The sequence below is a fragment of the Ciona robusta genome, chromosome 10 (genome assembly GCF_009617815.1).
Source record: "Ciona robusta chromosome 10, ASM961781v2".
NCBI lineage: Eukaryota > Metazoa > Chordata > Ascidiacea > Phlebobranchia > Cionidae > Ciona > Ciona robusta.
Genome location: NC_143244.1, coordinates 4971129 through 4990467, shown reverse-complemented (window position 1 = coordinate 4990467; position 19339 = coordinate 4971129). Strand labels below are relative to the sequence as shown.

Here is a 19339-nt window from a genome sequence, read left to right as displayed (position 1 = left end):
ATGGAAAATCGCTTTTTTCATTTAAATAAAGAAAAAACACAGAATAATTTGAATTAAACAATTACGTGGCTTAAAAATTTTATTTCTATGTAAACACAAAAGTTTCATAATTATTAAAATCAAAACACTTTAACCAAAAAATTCCATTACAACGAATAAAGCGAAAGGTATTATTTATGGAAAATTACTTTAAAAAAAAAAAAAAAAAAAATTTGTAATGTAAACATAAAACATTGTTTGTCACAGAAAATTCTGTTACAGATTGCATTACCTTACAAAAAATTCTATTACTTTTCAATTTCAAAACAAAATTAATGAAAACTTTCACTACAGATCATATTAACTTACGGAGGGCACAACATGGGCGTACTTGAACCTTCTGCACAAAATGAACCTTGCAAGCAATCATCGCAATCTTCCCATCTTACGATACCTGTCTGGTTGGAGAATGAACCAGAGGAGCACGGGTACTGCGTGGCGTACTGTGTGCCTGGGGGGAATGAAGGGGGTGAATTAGAAACGAAAAAAAAAATTGTTTAATTTTTATTCATCTTTTTTATTCAGGGTAAACCATACAAAAAGATGTTTTATGTATTTTTTTAAATTTATGTAAAATTAGATTTCAAATAAATGAACATAACGCTTGAATACGTGCGTAGCATAATAAGTGTAGATAAAATATATTTATTTTGCACACTTTAAGCCAGCTTTTACAAAATGACCTACAAATGTACACTCAATTTTTTACATTAATTATTTTAGATGTCAAATTACCTGCAGGGCAGTAGTATCCTGCAGGGCAAGGCCCTTGAGGTTGCGTGCTACCATTCACACACCATGAACCCTTGGGACAAATCCAGCATTCATCCAGCCATGCTAGGTTAGTTTTGTTGGAGTATGACCCAGCGGGGCAGGGGAATTGGGTGGGGTACTGGGTCCCGTTGGGGCAGTAATATCCTGGGGCGCATTTTAAGGGGGCCTGGTTGGTGCCTCCAGTACCTAGGGGGGAAAAATAATTTGGGATTTTGAAAAACTGGGAAAAATGTAATAGCATTCAGAATGTAAGTGATTTTTTGTTGTGGATTTTTGGGTTAATTAAAAAGGACAATATATATTAAAAAAATAAAATTAAAACTATTTTTTTGAATTTAAGTAATCTTTTGTTGTAAATTTTTAGTTAATAAAAAAGGACAGTATATATTAAAAAAATTTAAATAAAATATTTTTTTGCTCAAATTAAAAAAATCATAACTTAAAATATCATTTTAAAATATTAGATATTTTAATAAAGTGAAATTATACATGGAATAAAGTATTTACCAGGTGTATTCACATTTTATGTAGGTTTTGTAATAATTTGGGTAAGGACTCACCAGCAGGGCAGGAAAATCTAACAGGGCAAGTTTCACACTGGTCAGCTGAAGTAAGGTTGTAAAAATCTGTAAAAGTTCCGTTTGGGCACGGGTTGGTGTTGGAAAGTGATGTCCCCTCTGGGCAAAAGTGCCTGGAAAATGAGAGAATTAAAAAAGGAAAAAAATGAAAAAAGAGAATTTGAAAAGAGAAAACTGAAAAAAATCAACACTGCAATTTTAGAAGTTCCTAAAAAATGAGAGAATTATAAAAAGAAAAAGGAGAAAAAAAGAAAAGGGAAAAGATAAAGTGTATAACACTGAATTTTGGCATACCCTGGGTCACAGGACTTGTCTGGCCCCTTTAGTGCGGATTGTGTGCACGCTGTGCCTGCCGTGCACTGTATGCAGCTGTTCGGGTCTGACTGGCCAACATTAGGTTGAAATGTGCCTGGTGCGCACGCTGTAGGGTTGGCAGTTCCTTGTGTGCAGTAATAACCAGCAGGACATGCAACGCACGCATCTGCAGCTAATATATAAATGTACCATTATAAGTTTATTAAGTAAAATAAAGTTATTTAAAAATTGTAAAAGTAATTAGAAAATTTTCAGTGTAAAAGTCATTTTTCTGTAATTTAATGTAAAATTCATTTCTGTAAACTTAAAACAACTTTAAAAGCTGAAAACAAAACACATATTTACCAAAATTGAACAAAAAGGATAGGCGTTAACACAAAAATCTGTTCTAACATATTCATTAAATTAATTTTTGAACATTTTTAATTTTTCCTCATGTATGTTTTTAATAGTACCAACAACTCACCAAAAACATATTTTTTTTTGCATTTTAGAAGCCAATAAAATTAAATTTTTGTAGAATAATTTTTAGTTTAATATAAAATGCGTGCAAACTTACTTCGTGCCCCTTCTTCTGCAGTGTATGTACCAGCAACACATGGTGTAGGGGGAGATGGATCTCCTATAACACCTGTACCTGGACCACAGTAATGGCCGCGTGGACATGGGACACCAGGTTCAGAGCATCCTGTTATTTATAAGTTAAAGTATATTAAGTAACAATTTTCCTATGGCATTTTCCCCAATTATTCCAAGTGTAGCATTTTATCAAATGAGTTTCACTTTTGTCACAACAAAACGAGAGTCGTTATAACACGGGTGGTCATACACCTCGTGCCAGCTTGCGAGTTACCATAAATGTAACTTTGGAAGGAATTTTTTTACGTATGGCTGACAATTTAGACCACCCATTGACCATTGGGTTGGAGCAATTGCCATTAAATGTCTTGCCCAAAGAGACATACGCTTACAATGGTAGCAGCCACAAGTCTTGAACCCATCACCTCTGGGTTATAGTCGCATCATTTTTTATCCTCATGTGCTTACAAGTTACTAAAACTTTCAACTGTAGCCTACACTGCATTCGGATAAATTAACACAATAAACTTTAAAGCAAGGATCTAGTATCTAGGCATTAACTTGAAACATTGATACTTACCAGTTGGGCACGACCGGCCTTCTGGGCACTCCTTACAGCCATTTACATCTTCCTGGCCAGGATAGGGCCCATAGGTGCCTGCTGGGCATCTATTTTCATTAGCAGTCTGTGTTCCAGCTACGCAGTAAGCACCTCGTGGACAGAGGTTGTTGACGCCAGGAACGCCTTCTGTTGCAGCAAGGCAGAAGTAACCTGAAAATTGCATGTACAATATTTTAGAAACTTAATGGGAATTGCTCTAGCCCAGTGGTCACTAGTGGATTGTATTTTTTTTTTTTTTCTTTCAGCCATACATAAAAACAAAAAAATCTAAAAAATAATGCCCTGGAAAGTTACATACATGGTAACTCGTAAGGGGGCAGGAGGTATAAAGAAAAGAACACTCATGTTATAACGACTGTCCTTGCCCACCATGCAAGGGTAAATAAGTTACATTCATTCATTAGAAAATATTACATTCATTCTATAGTTTTGAAAATGTTGGTCTAACACTGTGAGTGTAAAGTTTTTATACTGAACAGTTAAAAACTTCTTGTTAAATGGTAAATATGCATATTTTTTTACATATTATTAATCTAACTTGCGTTATCCTTGATTGGCAGGAAAACAACATTCATTCATTATAATACCGATGTCTATACTACATAAAACCTAATCATTTCAAAAAGTAAAAATATGTAACGGATTACCTGCAGGACAGTCTGTGCACCCATCAGTGCCTGTTGCTGAGGTTAAACCTTCTCTTGACCCATAAGTACCAGCAGCACATTCAGTAGCAGTAGTGGCACCGGCAGTACAGTAGTAACCTCAAAATCAGATTTGAATAAATTAAATTTGAAAAGTTATTTTGTTTTAAAAAGGGCGAAAAAAAAAAAAAAAAAAGATAAAATAATTTTGTTTTCGTAAATGTAATGTTCTAAAATAGATGAATGTAGAAACAAAATAACCAAAAAAACATTCAACAAAAAATTAGTTTCTTTTTTAAATTTAAATGCAATTTTACAGAGACAAAATTATGGAACACTGGTTTCAAAACACAGAAAAACTAATCTTACCTATTGGGCATAATCCACTAACAGGGGTAGGTGAAGTACTTGCTTCACCACATAAATAACCAGCATCACATGTTACACACACTGTTGTACTAGCTGCTGTGGAATATGTACCTGAAAAAAAAAAAAATAAATAAAAAAAAAAAAATACTTTAAAAAAAATTCTTTTCATGGCACGAAATAACATTGAAAGTAAACATAGATATTTTTTACTGGCTAATCTGGTATAAAAACGTAGTGTATTTCAGACAATTTATCGGCCATTTGGCAAGACAAGTCTTGTTGGAAATATACTACGTCTAATACCAAATAAGCCGGAAATAAATTATTTAAATTTTCCTGGTAGCAAAAAAACGGTTAAAAAAAAAATTTAAACTTGCTATAAAAAAATTATAGATAAATTAGTTTTGTTTAAAAAAACTATAATGTTCAAAATGAAATAAAAAAATATTGGCGAAAAAGGATAAAATAATAATGTTCAAAAAAAGTTAAATAATAATGTTCAAAAATAAATAAAAAAATAATGGCGAAAATGGATTAAATAATAATGTTGAAAAATTGAAACATTTTAAAGCAAAATAAACCTAAGTAAGTATAAAAAAAACATACTGTTTCGCAAATTTTACCTGCTGTACAAGGTGTTGGGTAAACAGCTGGGTTTGTAATGCAATCAAACCCAGAAGGACACGGAGTGCATTCCGTCTGTCGTCCTAAACTGTAGGAACCAGGGTCACATGGGGTTCCCGATGTTACGACTGTTGTTGAACAATATTCACCAGCTGGACACGGTGTGCATGCCTGGATGTGTGAAATAAGGTTTCATTATAACTTAAGGCCTAATTAGTAACATACATGGTAACTTGTAAGCTGGCACGAGGTGTATGAAACAGAACACCTGTGTTTAATGACTGATTTTTTAGGCCACGCGAGGATAAAGTAAGTTACATTATAAAGTGTGCCGTATTTTTCGTTTTTTATGAGTTTATACATTTTGACACAATTTTTAGGCTAGTTTGGACATCTCTGATAAATTTCGACACATTATACCAGCGCAAAGAACATTCAAAGAATTTTAAAACCGTATTCCCCAGCTCCCATAATTCGTTGTTAATTGTTTAATACACTTTTAGGAATTTCGGATATTATGTGCCAAAGGTGTCCCATCTTCCCCCACCCTACTATATATTTTTTAACTTACCATTTGCTTAGCTAGAGAGTAGGTACCAGCAGGGCATGTTATAATTATGGGAACGAATATGGTTGGACAAGCGTAACCAGGCAGGCAATCTGTACATGTAGCCACACCAGTGGTGCTGTATGATCCTGATGCACATGCAGTTGCCCCACCATCAGCTGTATTGAAAGTCAGGCATTCGTAACCAGCTGGGCAGGTTGTGCACGTCTGTAATAAAGGTATTGAAAAACATTTCGCATAATTTAATCAAATTTAAAACTCTTTCTGTCATTTTTTTGCAAAAACAATAATTTTAGAAGAGGTATGAATTATAAAAATTAAGAAACATAATAAAAAAGAAAAAAATGTAGAAGGTAATAAAAAGCCAACGAAACAAAAATAAATTTAATGTAACTAATTTATCTCCGCATGGAGAGGCAGCAAAAGGCATTACTACATAAGTGTTCTGTTTCATACACCTCATGTCAGCTACCAAACTAATTTTAAATAAATTGAAATTAAAAATCTTTTATTTTGGGATTTTTGTTTAAATAATAAAACTTAAAAAAAACGCAAAAAAAACTTACGCGAAAAAAACAGAATTTTTAGGTCGTTCAAAAATTTAGTGGTTTGTTCACTGAGTGAATAGTACTACAATTGCAAAAAAATGCTGTTAACCTATCTACACAAACTGATACATTAATATAGATATTTACATATTGTTTTTTTTTCAACTTACAGTTTGGTCAGGCCCAGAGAAACTACCATTTTCACATGTGACCATTGTATCACTGTTAGTATATGGGCATGCCTGGCCTGCTGGGCATGACTCACACTTTGTTGCATTCGACAATGAATATGTGCCCTGGAATATTATATTAAGGGTATATTATCATGTTATGAACATGTCTTATGCTCACTGCCGAGTCATACTTTATGCTCACTGCCGAGACAAACCCAATTTTGTATTTAAGAATAAAATAAAACTTTTTTTTTATCTACACCCATTATTTATGTTTACATAAAACGCAATATTTACACCTTATGTCCACTGTCAGGCTGTTGCCACATATGTTTAATGGGTGTCATTCCTACCCCTCATACCCGCTGTCAAGCTATGCCACCAAGACAAGCGTTTAAACATGCCTTATGCTCACTGTCGAGCGATACCTTACAATTTTGACATCAAAAACAAAATAAACTTTTTTTTCACAGAAAGCAACAAATTAAACCTTATGCCCACTGGGTGTTGACAGGCACGATATATTCCTATACCCACTGTTAAGCTACAACACAAACAAAATGACAAAAAAGCACATACCGGCATACACGGCACATTTCCACTTCCATCAGTGCTCGGACACATCGTGCCCGCCGTGCAACTCGTGCAAGTTGCGCTCCCGCCAAACGAGTAAGTACCAGTGGCACACGGAACTTTGGTGTCAGTTGTAGTGTCCGGGCATGAGAAGCCAGCTGGACACGGAGTGCATGACGTCTGGTTTTCAAAGGAGAAGGACCCTGAGTGATAAATAATTTGTAAACTTTTCTTTTGTAAAAAAAATTATAAAAAAAAATTAAGCAAAAATTAGTTTTAAACTTTTTTGTTTTTTTAGTAAAATATAAAATTATAAAAAAAAAATTAATAAAAAATATATAATTACATATACATTTTTTTAAATTTTATTTTTTTAAAGTAATGTCAAAATTATCTTAAAAAAATAGAGTGGTTTTATTTGTTAAAATTTGCAGAACAGTAACATACATATATAAAAAGTAAGAAAACTTAAAAAAAATAGTAAATATACTCTATGTAACACACTACCTGCTTCACAGTTGATAATTGGGCCTTGGTTTGTATAAGGACATGCATTCCCAGCAGGACATGCACTACACACCCCATCACCTAAGATTGCATATGTACCTGGTGTACAAGGTACCACAGTACCCTGTAATGTGTGTATGTTAATATACAAACTTAATTTTAATAAGCGTTTGGGAAAAATTTTTGATAGGTTTTTAAACTATGTCTTAGGTAATGGGTTCAAGGCTCGTCCCTGCTACCATTGTTGGCGTATGTGTTTTGGCCAAGACACTTAACGGTAATTGCTCCAACCAAGTGGTCACTAATGAGTTGTCCAAATTATCAGCCATACTTAAAAAAATGAAAAAAAATCCCCCCAAAAAATAATCACCCACAAAGTAACATATATGGTAACTCGTAAGCTGGCACGAGGTGTATGAAACAGATCACCGCTGTTATAACGACTGTCTTTTCCGGCCATGCGAGGATAAATTAAGTTACATTCAGTACTCACAAAAGGAAAACAATTTCATAGGCATCTATCAACAGTGAATGTTGATTTACATAAACAAGCAAAAGTTATTCCTACTTACCCCTTCACAACTAGCACCTGCAGGGCATGGTTCACAGTTAATACTACCAGCTGGTATGTAGGAACCAGTAGGACATACCGATGGACTAGTTCTGTGAGTTTATGGGTTTTTAAACTTTTTTTTCAGAAATTTTCGAATAAAAAAAATTGCCTTTTATAAATTACAAAAAAAATTATAGCAAAAAAATTTTGCAGTTTTTCATGTTTATTACTTTTTTAAACTATCTTGAAATTTTAAATTGAAAAATGCACTTTATTAATTATAAAAATAATACAAAAAAATTCCGCTTTTCATGAAAAAAATTATTAAAAACATAAAATTAAGACAATTTTTCATAAAATTTTTATAAAATATGAAATAAAAATAGATATTTTCTTACGTTGGGTCAAGGCATGTTGAACCAGCTGGGCATGGTGTACAAGTTGTTTGGCCTGTTTTTCCTTCAGTAGTTGAACCAATTGCACATTTAAGTGGAGCTGCTGCAGGGTCAGTACAGATGTAGCCTGTATGATGAATGTAACTTGCTTGTGTTGTGTAGCTGGGCAACGACAGTCGTTATAACACGGGTGTTCTGTTTCATACAACTCGTGCCAGCTTACGAGTTACCAGATCCTTGAACCCATATATAAGTGGATATATAGTAGGAAGGGGGAAAATGGGACACCTTTTTATTCTATTTTCTCGTACATTTTGCTAGTAAACAAAGAACATTCAAAGAATTATAAAACCTTGTCTTCGCGACTTTCATAAACCGTTGCTAATTGTTTAAAACACGATCAGGATATTTATATATTTTGTGCTAAAGGTGTCCCATCTTCCCCCACCCCACTATATGAGATTTCAGATCTTTTTTATAGTAATATATTCCATGATGCTGTTAAACTAGTCTGAAGTTTGTTTTTAAGATGTAAACTTTATACTACATAATAGTTACAGTGATGAACCAAAGCGCTAAATTAACAATATTTCTAATTGTAAACTATAACAAACAAAAATTTTACTACTATGAAAAAAATGGTTTCAATGTAAACTAGGATTAAACATTCCCAAATTAAAATATATAATTTTAATTACAACGTTTTTTATATTAAATTATGTATACAAACTTAGAAAATGTTTTACACTCAATTTACCAGATGGGCATGCATAACATGTATCATTTCCTTCCAAACTGAACACACCAGTACCAGTGCAAGTAACTGGTGTAGAAGCTGTAGTAGCACATGATTGGCCAGCAGGGCAAGGCTTACAATTTCCATCACGCTAGGATATAAAAGAACAGATGTTTAAAATTTCAAAAACATTGACTAAAAAAAGAAACGCAAAAAGTAAATATACTTAATTATTCGTTTTTTTGGGGGGGAAAGGACAAATTCTAAACAAAGTTTTACAAAAAATAAAGTATATATATATGATTTAAGAAATAAAAGAACTAAATATTTTTAAGGAACTAATAAATAAAATGTTAACAAAATTAAAACACAATAATAAACAGTCAATAATATAAATAAACCATATCACTTACCAGAAGAGAGTATTCACCAGTCACACAGTTAACGGGCGTTTTATCAACTTCTATACAAGATTGACCAGCTGGGCAGTCAATGCATGATGAACCACTACCACCAAGAGAATAAGTACCCGTAGGACAAACTACAGGTTCAGCCGCAGGATCTGCACAGTATGTTCCGGGTGGGCAAGTAAAGCATTCACCCTGTTAGAAAATATGAAAAAAAAAATTAGAAACAATATTTTTTTAACAATTTTTTTTATAATTGCGTCTTTTTAAAAAAAAATATAAGGTGTTCATACACCTCGTGCCAGCTTACGACTTACCAAGTATGTTACTTTGTGGGTGAATATTTTGGGGGGAATTTCTCAACCCATTAGTGACCACTGGGGTTGGAGCGATTGCCATTAAGTGTCTTGCCCAAAGACATATACGCCCGCAATGGAAGCAGCGACGAGCCTTGAACCCAATACCTCTGGGTTAGAGGCAGGCACGCTAACCAACTGTGCTATGGCGCACGTATTTTAATTTAAATACTCACGTCTCCTTTGTGACTGTACGTGCCAATTGAGCATGGGTTAGGTCCTGCCGTTGGGTCTAGGCATTCGTTTCCTGCAGGGCAATCTTGACAGTATGATTGTCCTGGGTTTCCATCGGTTGTGGTGCCTATGAAGACAGTGTGTTTTAAATTAGGAGGTAGATTGCTGTTTTAAGGTATCAGAATTGGTCTTTTAAAAGTTTTTTTAACAAACGTATGTGTAATTTTTTTATTCTTTATGGATGAGGTCCTTGTCTAGGACCTGAGATTAAGGCCAGATTTGGCCCTCTACCCCAACATTCGAAAAGGCCATTTAAGTCCTTTATGTGGCCGGTGCCGCGACACCACATCGCACTCAGACGCATATTTTTGCACCATTTTTTATCCTCGTGTGCTTACGAGTTACCACTTTTCAAGTGCTGTTAACTGTCTTGCACCACAACTTCTACGCCCACAATGGTAGCAGCGAAGAGCCTTGAACCCATTACCTCTGGGTTAGAGGCAGAAGCGCTAACTATTTTTTTCACATTTTACTAAATATATTAAACTAACAAATTTGATAACACTATATTATAACATAATTCCTACTTGCGCAGGTGTCTGCTGTCTTAAATAAACAAGCTTTAGTTAAGTACCCTCATACATGCAGTGATAAATCAAGTTATGTTTGTTAAGTCAACATTATTACACAGCTTACAAGTGATTGATTATATGGGACAATGTTTAACTTGGACTTGAACTGTGTAAATGGGCAAACTTTATTCAAGTATGCAAACATTTTAATGTCAGTTTAAACTGTGTGATTAGGCGGTTTTCAACAAAAAACTGTTATTGTGCATATTTAACAAAATCTGTATTATTGCGCATTTTTTTACAGAAACTGTATTATTACGCGCTTTTAACAAAATCTGTGTTATTGCGCATTTTTTACAGAAACTGTGTTATTGTGCAGTTTTTAACAAAACCTGTGTTATTGTGCGGTTTTTATCTATAACCTTTTTTAACAACTGTTGTTTTGCTGTTCATTCTCCTTTCTTGTTTTTTTATATAACATGATCTTCACTATCCTCTTTCAAAAAGAAATAATTCAAATTATGTTAACACACATGGTAACTCGTAAGCTAACATACATGGTAACTTGTAAGCTGGCATGAGGTGTATGAAACAGAACACCCCTGTTATAACGACTGTCGCTTTACCTCCACGCCAGGATAAAGCAAGTTACATTCATTCATCCACAAAGGTACATACATAGTAACACATAAGCAGGCAAAAGGTGTATGAAACAGATCACCCAAGTTATAACGACTGTCGTTTTCCGGTCACGCTAGGATAAAGAAAGTTACATTTATTTATTCATTTTTTTCTGTCACATACCACTTACCGTTTTTACAACTTGTGCACGAGCCATCTGCTTCTAAAGAGAATGTTCCAGAAGGACAATCAACAGCTGGAGTACCTCCAGGACATGATGAACCAGCAGGACACGGGTTGCAATAACTTGCATTAGATGAGCTGTAGTGACCACTTTTACAAGGCTGATAATAACAATAAATTGTAACAATAATTATTATATAAAAAAAAACAATAAGAACAATAAATGTTATGGATAAATGAAATTTGCTAATAAAATTTTAATAATTGGACAATTTTGGTGTAAATTCGAAACTACCAAAATTAATGTCATCGGGTCAAAAATATAGAAGAGAATTCTAAAACATAAAATTAGATAGGTAATGTTTTCGAAATGGTGAGTTGTACAGTACTTAAAAGTTTAGGTAAGAGTTTAATGATAGGAAAAGATATATATGCAAAAAAAATTTCGATATCTATATTTTTTATACCAAACTTGAATGAATGAATGAATGTAACTTACTTTATCCTCGCGTGGCCGGAAAACGACAGTCGTTATCACACGAGTTTAACACCTCGTGCCAGCTTACGAGTTACCATGTATGTTACTTTGTGGGTGATTATTTTTTTGGGAAGTTTTTCATTTTTTTTATGTATGGATGATAATTTGGACAACCCATTAGTGACCACTGGGTTGGAGCAATTGTCGTTAAGTGTCTTGCCCAAGGACACATACGCCCACAATGGTAGCAGCGATGAGCGAACCCATTACCTAATGGTTACAGGCAGGCGCGCTAACCACTACGCCACGGCGCTGTACAATACATAAAAATTGCAAGAAAAAATAATTTAGCTTTTACCTAATATAGTGTTAAAAAATATGGTTAAAACTCTGACAACAATTATAAAAGGAACCGACACAGCAAAGAAACTTACTGTGCATATTATAGAACCTTGTGCACTGAATTGACCAGCAATACAATTAACAGGGGTAGCAGCAGGATCAAGACAACTTTGCCCTAAAAATATTAAACAATTTTTTGAATAATGTAAATGCTAATTTAATTTAGGGTTTGTGGGGTCTTTGTTTTTTTGTTTAAGATAATAATTAATTTTGTATATATAGTTTTAATGATATTACAAAAACACTCTATTATATAAGGCATTTCAAAAAAATATTGTAATTTTTTTAAAAGGAGCCAGTTATGGCATATTACAGCAATAAACATATATACCATTACAGCTAGTTCATTACACACAAAATATATATAAAAAAATACAAACATAGATAAAAACATACTATTTAACTTGAAAATATAATTTTACGAAAAAAACACCATCATAAAAAAACATTATTACCGTTTTTTTTTATATAAAAACAGGATTTTTTTAAATTTACATTTTTTTTACCTGCTGGGCATGGAATGCATGTAGATTGCCCTTCACTGTCTTGGTATGTGCTATTCACGCACTGTTGGGGGCCTGCTGTACTACCAGAACATGAAAACCCTTTGGGGCATTGCTCACATGAAGTGGAGTTAAATAAGTAGGATCCTGGCTGTGTTACAAAGAATGGGTTTACTTTTTTTATTTTAACTCATTTTAAAGTGTTTAATTTTAAAAATTAAAAAAAATATTTTAATTTTTTTTTGAAAAATTTTAGTTTTAAATTTAGAAAAAATGTGTTTAGAATTATGATATCTTTTTTATGCAAAATACCGTGGCGTTATGTTAAACAACTATACATACATTATTTTTATTTAGTTCCCCAAAACAACAGCAAAGATCATGTTATTTAAAGAACGAAGAAAAAAAATCCAATACGTGTATTGCTATGCCTAGTTTCGCTAAATTATGAAACTTACTGAGCATGCAGTTGATAATCCAGTCACTGGGTCATAAATGGTTCCTTGTGCAGCAGTGTAGCATATGGTTGAACCAGGTGGACTGAAACCAGTTAAAAGTGTGAGTAAGAATACACAAAGTACATTGTGTTTGTCAAGCATGGCTATTTGTAGTATGACAATCGCATGTTAAAGAAATTTCGTAAAAAATAAAAGTATCTGGAAAAAGAGATATAAGTAGCAGCAGGTTACTTAAGTAATAAGTTTGTGAAATAATGTGTGTCAAGAATTTTTTACGACAGATATATATATAATTTTTTTTTAATTGGTAACTGACATTAAACAAAGCTTTGTTTTTATACTTACAGCAAACGTGTGAGAATATTTTTCAAAAAAAGAATTCAAAATTTTATAAGAAAATATTTATTTTTTAATTTGGTAACTGACATTACAACAAAGCTTCGTTTTATTACTTATACCAAAAGTGTAAGAATGTTTTAGGAAATGTAAAAAAATTGAAAATTATTTTTTTTTTAAATTTTGTAACGGATATGCTTGTTCTAATAGTTACTCCAAATGTATGTTTTTCTGCAGTGTGGGAAATTTTAAGACACTTGAGATTTAAATAGTGTTTGGGGATTAACTAGTAGGAAATGGCGCAATTTAAAGGTGATAACTTTGGTGGAACAAAAGAGATCGAGTGTCCATGTAATCCTATTTGTATAGAAGTGAGTAATTGTGCGATGCGACAAAAAACTAACGTCAACTGAAACCACTAACACGGCGTGCCTGCACTGGCCTTTGTGGCCTTGGCTTGCTGTGGCGACCGCCAGCAAACGAATGGCAGTGTTGTGGACACCGTTATTACGACAAGGATGCCGCGGCTCCAAAGCAAACAAGTGCCGCGGCTTGGCAGAGCCGTCTGAGCGGAAAAAAACAAACAATGACTTATCTATTGACGCACAAGCTACTTTTTAGTGGTTTAAATGGAATTTTAATCAAAATCGGGATTAGTTTACAGATAATATTTAAAAACAAAGTTACTGTTGTAAAAAGATTAAAAAAATTTAAAAAATCATTGTTTTTTAATAGAAAACATGCTGCATTTTTATGTTTTAGAAACATTAAAACTACTTAAACAACAAAAACAATACTTTTATAAAAAAGTTAAAAAACAGTTTAATTTATTATAAGAAACCTAAATATGTTGTGTTAATATTTTTTTAAATATTAAAACTAAATCAACAATACTTTTTTTGAGATAATATATTAATTTAAATTTATTAATTTGATAAGAATTACTATACCACTATACAGATATTTCTGTTTGTGGAAAAAATCACGAAATAACGCAAGTGTCAGCAAATATAAACTTATCTCTTTGTGCTATCAGTTCAGTAATAATATAACCAGCTTTTAAAAAATTTTTTTTTTAACATTTAAGAAAAAATGTTCCATTACTTTATGTAACTTGACTATGCTACTAAATAACAGTAAACAAGTTAAAAATAAAACATTTAAATAAAAATAAGGTTTATAATTGCACATTTTGCGACTGATTTAAATGAATAATTGGCAAATTATGTTATTTTAATACAGATTTTTGAAAATTAAAGCCTCTTTTTTAGAACAAAGGCTAATATTTACTGTTTACAAAATATTGTCTAAAAAGAATTTTCTCAAATTATTTTCTGAAGGAATGGACTCTATAAATATATATTCTGATTTATCTAATGTACTGGTTATCATGGGTTACTCTGGAAATGAATACTTTCTACAGCTGATTTAATACACATAAAACGCGCAGAAAAAAAACTTTATAACCTACGTTATAAAAAGTTTTTTTTTTTTTAACAACTTATAATTTTAGAGGAAAAAATCCAAACACAGTGCCTTTTTTTAATTTTATCCAAAATTTTTAAAACGGCTTCAAAATTTTCAAACTAAACTAGAGATCTGAAGAGCATTTAAAGAATTCACTTTCCTTGCTTGAAATGATGGTTTTGATCAAACAAGTCACAGACTCATCATAGTTAAATATTAACCAGAAAAAAGCAAACCTACTAAGCATACATGATTTCTGACGCCTCGTTTCTTGGCTAAGAAGTGATATTTATTACTCTAATTCTAGTCACTAAGCTATAAATCTATCTAGTGGTAAAAAATGTTAAAAACGCTTATTTTTTTTCGGAAAAAAAATTAGCACCTAAATAGGCAGCTGGTGAGAGTTTCAGTAACTATACTGTTATAGAGGTTTTTCATTGGCAAATATTCTGGTTTTTGTTTTGAGTAGAATAAAGGGTCCAGGGACAGCTAGGGCCTTTGTAGATTTAGATCAATAGGGTTATTGTATTGTCTGTGCAAATGACTAGGTGTACCCGCCGTGAAAAGGGTTTTATAATTAAAGAAGTTAGAATAACAAATGAAGGTATATCTACATAGATAGCAATGTCTAAATATAGTCCAATGCTGATATGACGATGGTATAGGCAGTATTGTATATAGACAGTATGTATATAAGATACAGTGTAACTTTTTATACAAGATTAATAAAACGTCATAGTATCATATAAATTTGGGCAATAATATATAAAGACAGCTGCATTAACGATACAAGGTAAGTTTTTAAATAACAAAAAAATCTTTAAATATAAATATAGTAACAAAGAATATTTAATTAAAACACAGAGGAAAAACGGATTATGCTAGAGGTGAAAACTACTTGAGTAAAATTATCTAACAAAACGGTGTCCAAAAAATTACTAAACCGACAGAATAAGTTTTTTAAGTAAGAAAGGCTTAGCTACAGAGATATATTGTAATAGCACGTCATAACAAAAGTAGGTTATAAAGTTTTTTTAAAGTTGCCTGCTTATTTTACTTAGGATATGGTATTAATAAGCATTGTTGCATACCTGTTTTTTGTTGTTGTTTTTTATGTAAAATGGTGTTAGCTACAGACAGGTAAAAAAGTAAAAAATCTGTATCTTCTTATTCTAATTATTATATGATATGTGAAAAATATGCATACCTGTACATTCCCAATGTGCATGGTTCAGGCTGTGCTGTAGGGAATACGCATGTGTGGTCCTTGGGACAAACTGTACATGATGAACTGCTATTGGTAGTAGTGTATGTGCCAGAACTACAACCTGTAATGTGATTTAAAGGATATAAGTAATGTTATGTTTGTATTTATCATATTTCGAAATTTATTTTGGCATTTTGGTAATGCTATATAAAAGTATCAGGGCTATGATTATTTAGAGATTCATAGATTTTTTTTATAGCATGTCAAAAATAGTTTGTCAAACAACGGAACTTGGTAGAGGGGGTATTTACCATAGTCTTATAGGTTTTTTTGAATTCTTTTTTTTGGTATTTCTAAAAATAGTCGCGACCCCTGAAACCCTGCCCTGACTGCTCCACTGCTTATGTTCATTAAACGATCAAAGCATTAATTCTATTTAGGGTAAAAATTCAGTACTAAAATGCACTGAACTTCATTATAATGAGAGTCATAAATTATTAACACAAAATTCACCTATGCAGACTGTAGATCCCACAGCACTGTATGTTCCAGCTAAGCATGCTTGAGGTTCTACATTAGTAGCAATACAGCTGTGACCAGCAGGACATGGAGAACATTGTGTGGACGTGAAGTCAGTATTGTAGGTGCCGGTCTCACATGATTTGCATTGAACTGTGCCTAAAAGTGGAGGAAAAGTTTTTTAATGGTTAGTTTTAAATTGTAACACGTTAAAGCCTAAAATTGGTAAAAGCAGAAGCAAAATTTTTTGTGGCTAGTTTTTAAGCATTTTAAAGCCTAAAATTGGTTAAAAGCAGAAGGAAAAGGTATATTATTGGCTAGTTTTAAATTAACAGCATTTTGAAGAGCAAAATTGGTTAAAAATTAAAATATAGGAAATTTTTAACAAGTGTGTTTATATTTTTAAGAGGTTTGTGAGAAAAAAAATTAGATCAATTTTACAGCAAAAAAGTTACAAAATTATATTTTTTAATACATTTAACATTTATTTTGTGAATTTTGTTATTAAATAGTGTACAAAAATATAAATGATATTATTTCTTAAGTTTTGATTATAAGATGCTATATAAATAGACTCATTTTTGTAATTACAGACAGTTTATAAAAAATACTCTCAAAAAATAATCACCCACAAAGTAACATACTTGGTAACTCATAAGCTGGCATGAGGTGTATGAACACCCGTTTTATATTACAAATTTTGTTTTCCGGCCACGCGAGGATAAAGTAAGTTACATTGTATTCGTATTATTATTTATACCATTGGTGTCCGCATAGGAGCCCGGAAAGCACTTAGATGGTTCAGTGGCCCCATCTGGACACTCATGGCCCACCGGGCAGCTTTGGCACACAGTGGAACCATTCTGCGCAGAGTACGACCCGGCGTTGCACAGTGAGCACTCCATAAGACCCTCAACAGAAGCCACGTAGCCAGACTGACAGGGTATGGGAGGTAGGTTGGGTGAAGGGCAGTAGTGACCTACTGGACATGCCTGGGAGTTTGTGTTTAAAATAAAATTATTTATTAAAAAATCCAACAAATTTAGGCACATTATAATATTTAAGAAGGATATACTATTTTAAACTTTTTTATATTTATCTGTTCTTTGAAGGGTGAGGGCCTGCAACCTTGGGGGACATAAGGTATAAAAAATAAAAGATTGCCCTTAAAACACAGTTTTAGACTATTTACTCATTATAATACGACAAACTGTTTATTATCACATTAAAGAATTATAAAAAATTATAAATTTATATAATTATAAAAAATCCTATATAATATTTATAATAATTATAAAAATCCTACATAATAATTATAAAAAATTATTTACAACTATAATTTTCTTACTGTGCAGTTGGTCAAGCCTTCAGCTGCCGCATACCAGCCATACTTGCATAGGAAGCATTCAGACAGACCAGATGTTGAAACTGTACCATTGGAACAAATTATAGGGCTCACTGTACCACTGCCTGGACACTTGTAGCCTGCTGGGCAATTTTTACAACCAGCTTGGCCAGGTAGGTCCTAGAAAAATTAGAATGAAATGAATTAATGTAACTTACTTTATCCTCGCGTGGCAGGAAATGACAGTCGTTAAATACCAGTGTTCTGTTTCATACACCTCGTGCCTGCTTACGAGTTACCAAGTATGTTACTTTGTGGGTAATTATATTTTTTGATTTTTTCTTTTTTTATGTGTGGCTCATAATTTGTCTTGCCCAAAGACACATATGCCCACAACGGTAGCACTGACGAGCCTTGAACCCATTACCTCTGGGTTAGAGACTGGCGCGCTAACCAACTGTGCTACTGTGCCAGACAAATTTTTACATGTACTGTAGGAAAATTAACTTTGAAATGTAATTTAGATAAAGTTTTAGCTGCGTATCGGTGTATTTATATAGTAGGGTGGAAAAAGACGGTATACATTTTCATTTTAAATTTTGTCCCATTTGTATTAAACAAAGAACATTCAAACAATAATTGAAACCGTATCTTCACGACTCTCATAGACCGTTGTTAATTGATTAAAACACGATCGGGATAATGATATTATGTGCTAAGGTGTCTCGTCTTATGTTTCACACAAGGTCATACACCTAATACAAAAAAGTTTGAATAAGGTATGTAGGTTATTTATGCCATTGAAAACATACAATGTCGTCCGTGTAATAAAACACCTAACTCTCATTGTCAATTGAAATGTAACCTATATTGACCATGATTTTAAACATGTTTGCTTCTTTGTATAAAAAGCTAGTATAAAAATACTAATTATAAAAATAAAACTAAACAAAATATTTAATATGGGCAAAAATGAGAATTCATTTAAAAAAAAGGAAAAATTGTAAATACAATGTATATTCAATAGGCTATGCAGTTAAACCGGCAAAAAAATGTAAAAATTTTAAACACGATGTATAGTAGGGTGGGGTAAGATGGGACATCTTTAGCACATATTCAAGTATTGTAATAGTGTTTTAAACAATTAACAAAGGTCTATGAAAGTCGTTGGGAATCCGATTTTACAATCATTTGAATTTTCTTTGTTTACTACCAAACGGAAGGAGAAAATAGAATGAAAAGGTGTCCCATCTTCCCCCACCCTGCTATATATACAAAAGGCTATGCAGTTAAACCGTCATAATAATTACCTGATATGTGCCTGCATTACAAGGTGTACATATGGTAGAACCATTTGTGGCAAAACTACCTGCTTGGCATTGGGTTGGGTTTGATAATGGGTTTGAACAACTGTAGCCTGAAATGAAAAAAAAAACATTTTAATCCACAAATATTCACCCACAAAGTAACATACTTGATTACTTGGTAACTTATAAGCTGACATGAGGTGTATCAACACCCCTGTTATAACGGCTGTCGTTTTCCGGCCAAGCGAGGATAAGGTAAGTTACATGTATTCATTCATTATGTATAAAAAAACTATATAAACCGATGTGTGTAATCTACGACTGTAGTGGAGGTAATGAAAAAAACATATTATATATATAAATATATATATATATATATATATATATATATATTATATCTTAATAGG

At 32.6% G+C, this 19339-nt stretch overlaps 1 protein-coding gene across 3 annotated transcripts in view; it reads right to left on the bottom strand.

Annotated features, from left to right (window-relative positions):
* The window catches only part of LOC149729852 (uncharacterized), a 97689-nt gene that overhangs the window by 71364 nt on the left and 6986 nt on the right, over positions 1 to 19339 (bottom strand). For all 3 annotated transcript variants that reach the window (XM_089885873.1, XM_089885874.1, XM_089885876.1), the window contains 27 exons: positions 18936 to 19042; positions 17629 to 17805; positions 17041 to 17272; positions 16275 to 16439; positions 15762 to 15882; positions 12752 to 12833; positions 12297 to 12444; positions 11823 to 11905; positions 10918 to 11071; positions 9537 to 9661; positions 9011 to 9199; positions 8619 to 8748; positions 7865 to 7988; positions 7486 to 7576; positions 6914 to 7037; positions 6413 to 6609; positions 5831 to 5956; positions 5116 to 5319; positions 4544 to 4715; positions 3921 to 4031; positions 3555 to 3671; positions 2866 to 3057; positions 2266 to 2394; positions 1686 to 1878; positions 1374 to 1504; positions 775 to 999; positions 349 to 490 (listed from right to left, as the gene is read on the bottom strand). In XM_089885873.1, the coding sequence (XP_089741999.1) occupies positions 349 to 490; positions 775 to 999; positions 1374 to 1504; positions 1686 to 1878; positions 2266 to 2394; positions 2866 to 3057; positions 3555 to 3671; positions 3921 to 4031; positions 4544 to 4715; positions 5116 to 5319; positions 5831 to 5956; positions 6413 to 6609; positions 6914 to 7037; positions 7486 to 7576; positions 7865 to 7988; positions 8619 to 8748; positions 9011 to 9199; positions 9537 to 9661; positions 10918 to 11071; positions 11823 to 11905; positions 12297 to 12444; positions 12752 to 12833; positions 15762 to 15882; positions 16275 to 16439; positions 17041 to 17272; positions 17629 to 17805; positions 18936 to 19042 (3991 nt within the window). The remainder of the gene's footprint in view (positions 1 to 348; positions 491 to 774; positions 1000 to 1373; positions 1505 to 1685; positions 1879 to 2265; positions 2395 to 2865; positions 3058 to 3554; positions 3672 to 3920; positions 4032 to 4543; positions 4716 to 5115; positions 5320 to 5830; positions 5957 to 6412; positions 6610 to 6913; positions 7038 to 7485; positions 7577 to 7864; positions 7989 to 8618; positions 8749 to 9010; positions 9200 to 9536; positions 9662 to 10917; positions 11072 to 11822; positions 11906 to 12296; positions 12445 to 12751; positions 12834 to 15761; positions 15883 to 16274; positions 16440 to 17040; positions 17273 to 17628; positions 17806 to 18935; positions 19043 to 19339) is intronic.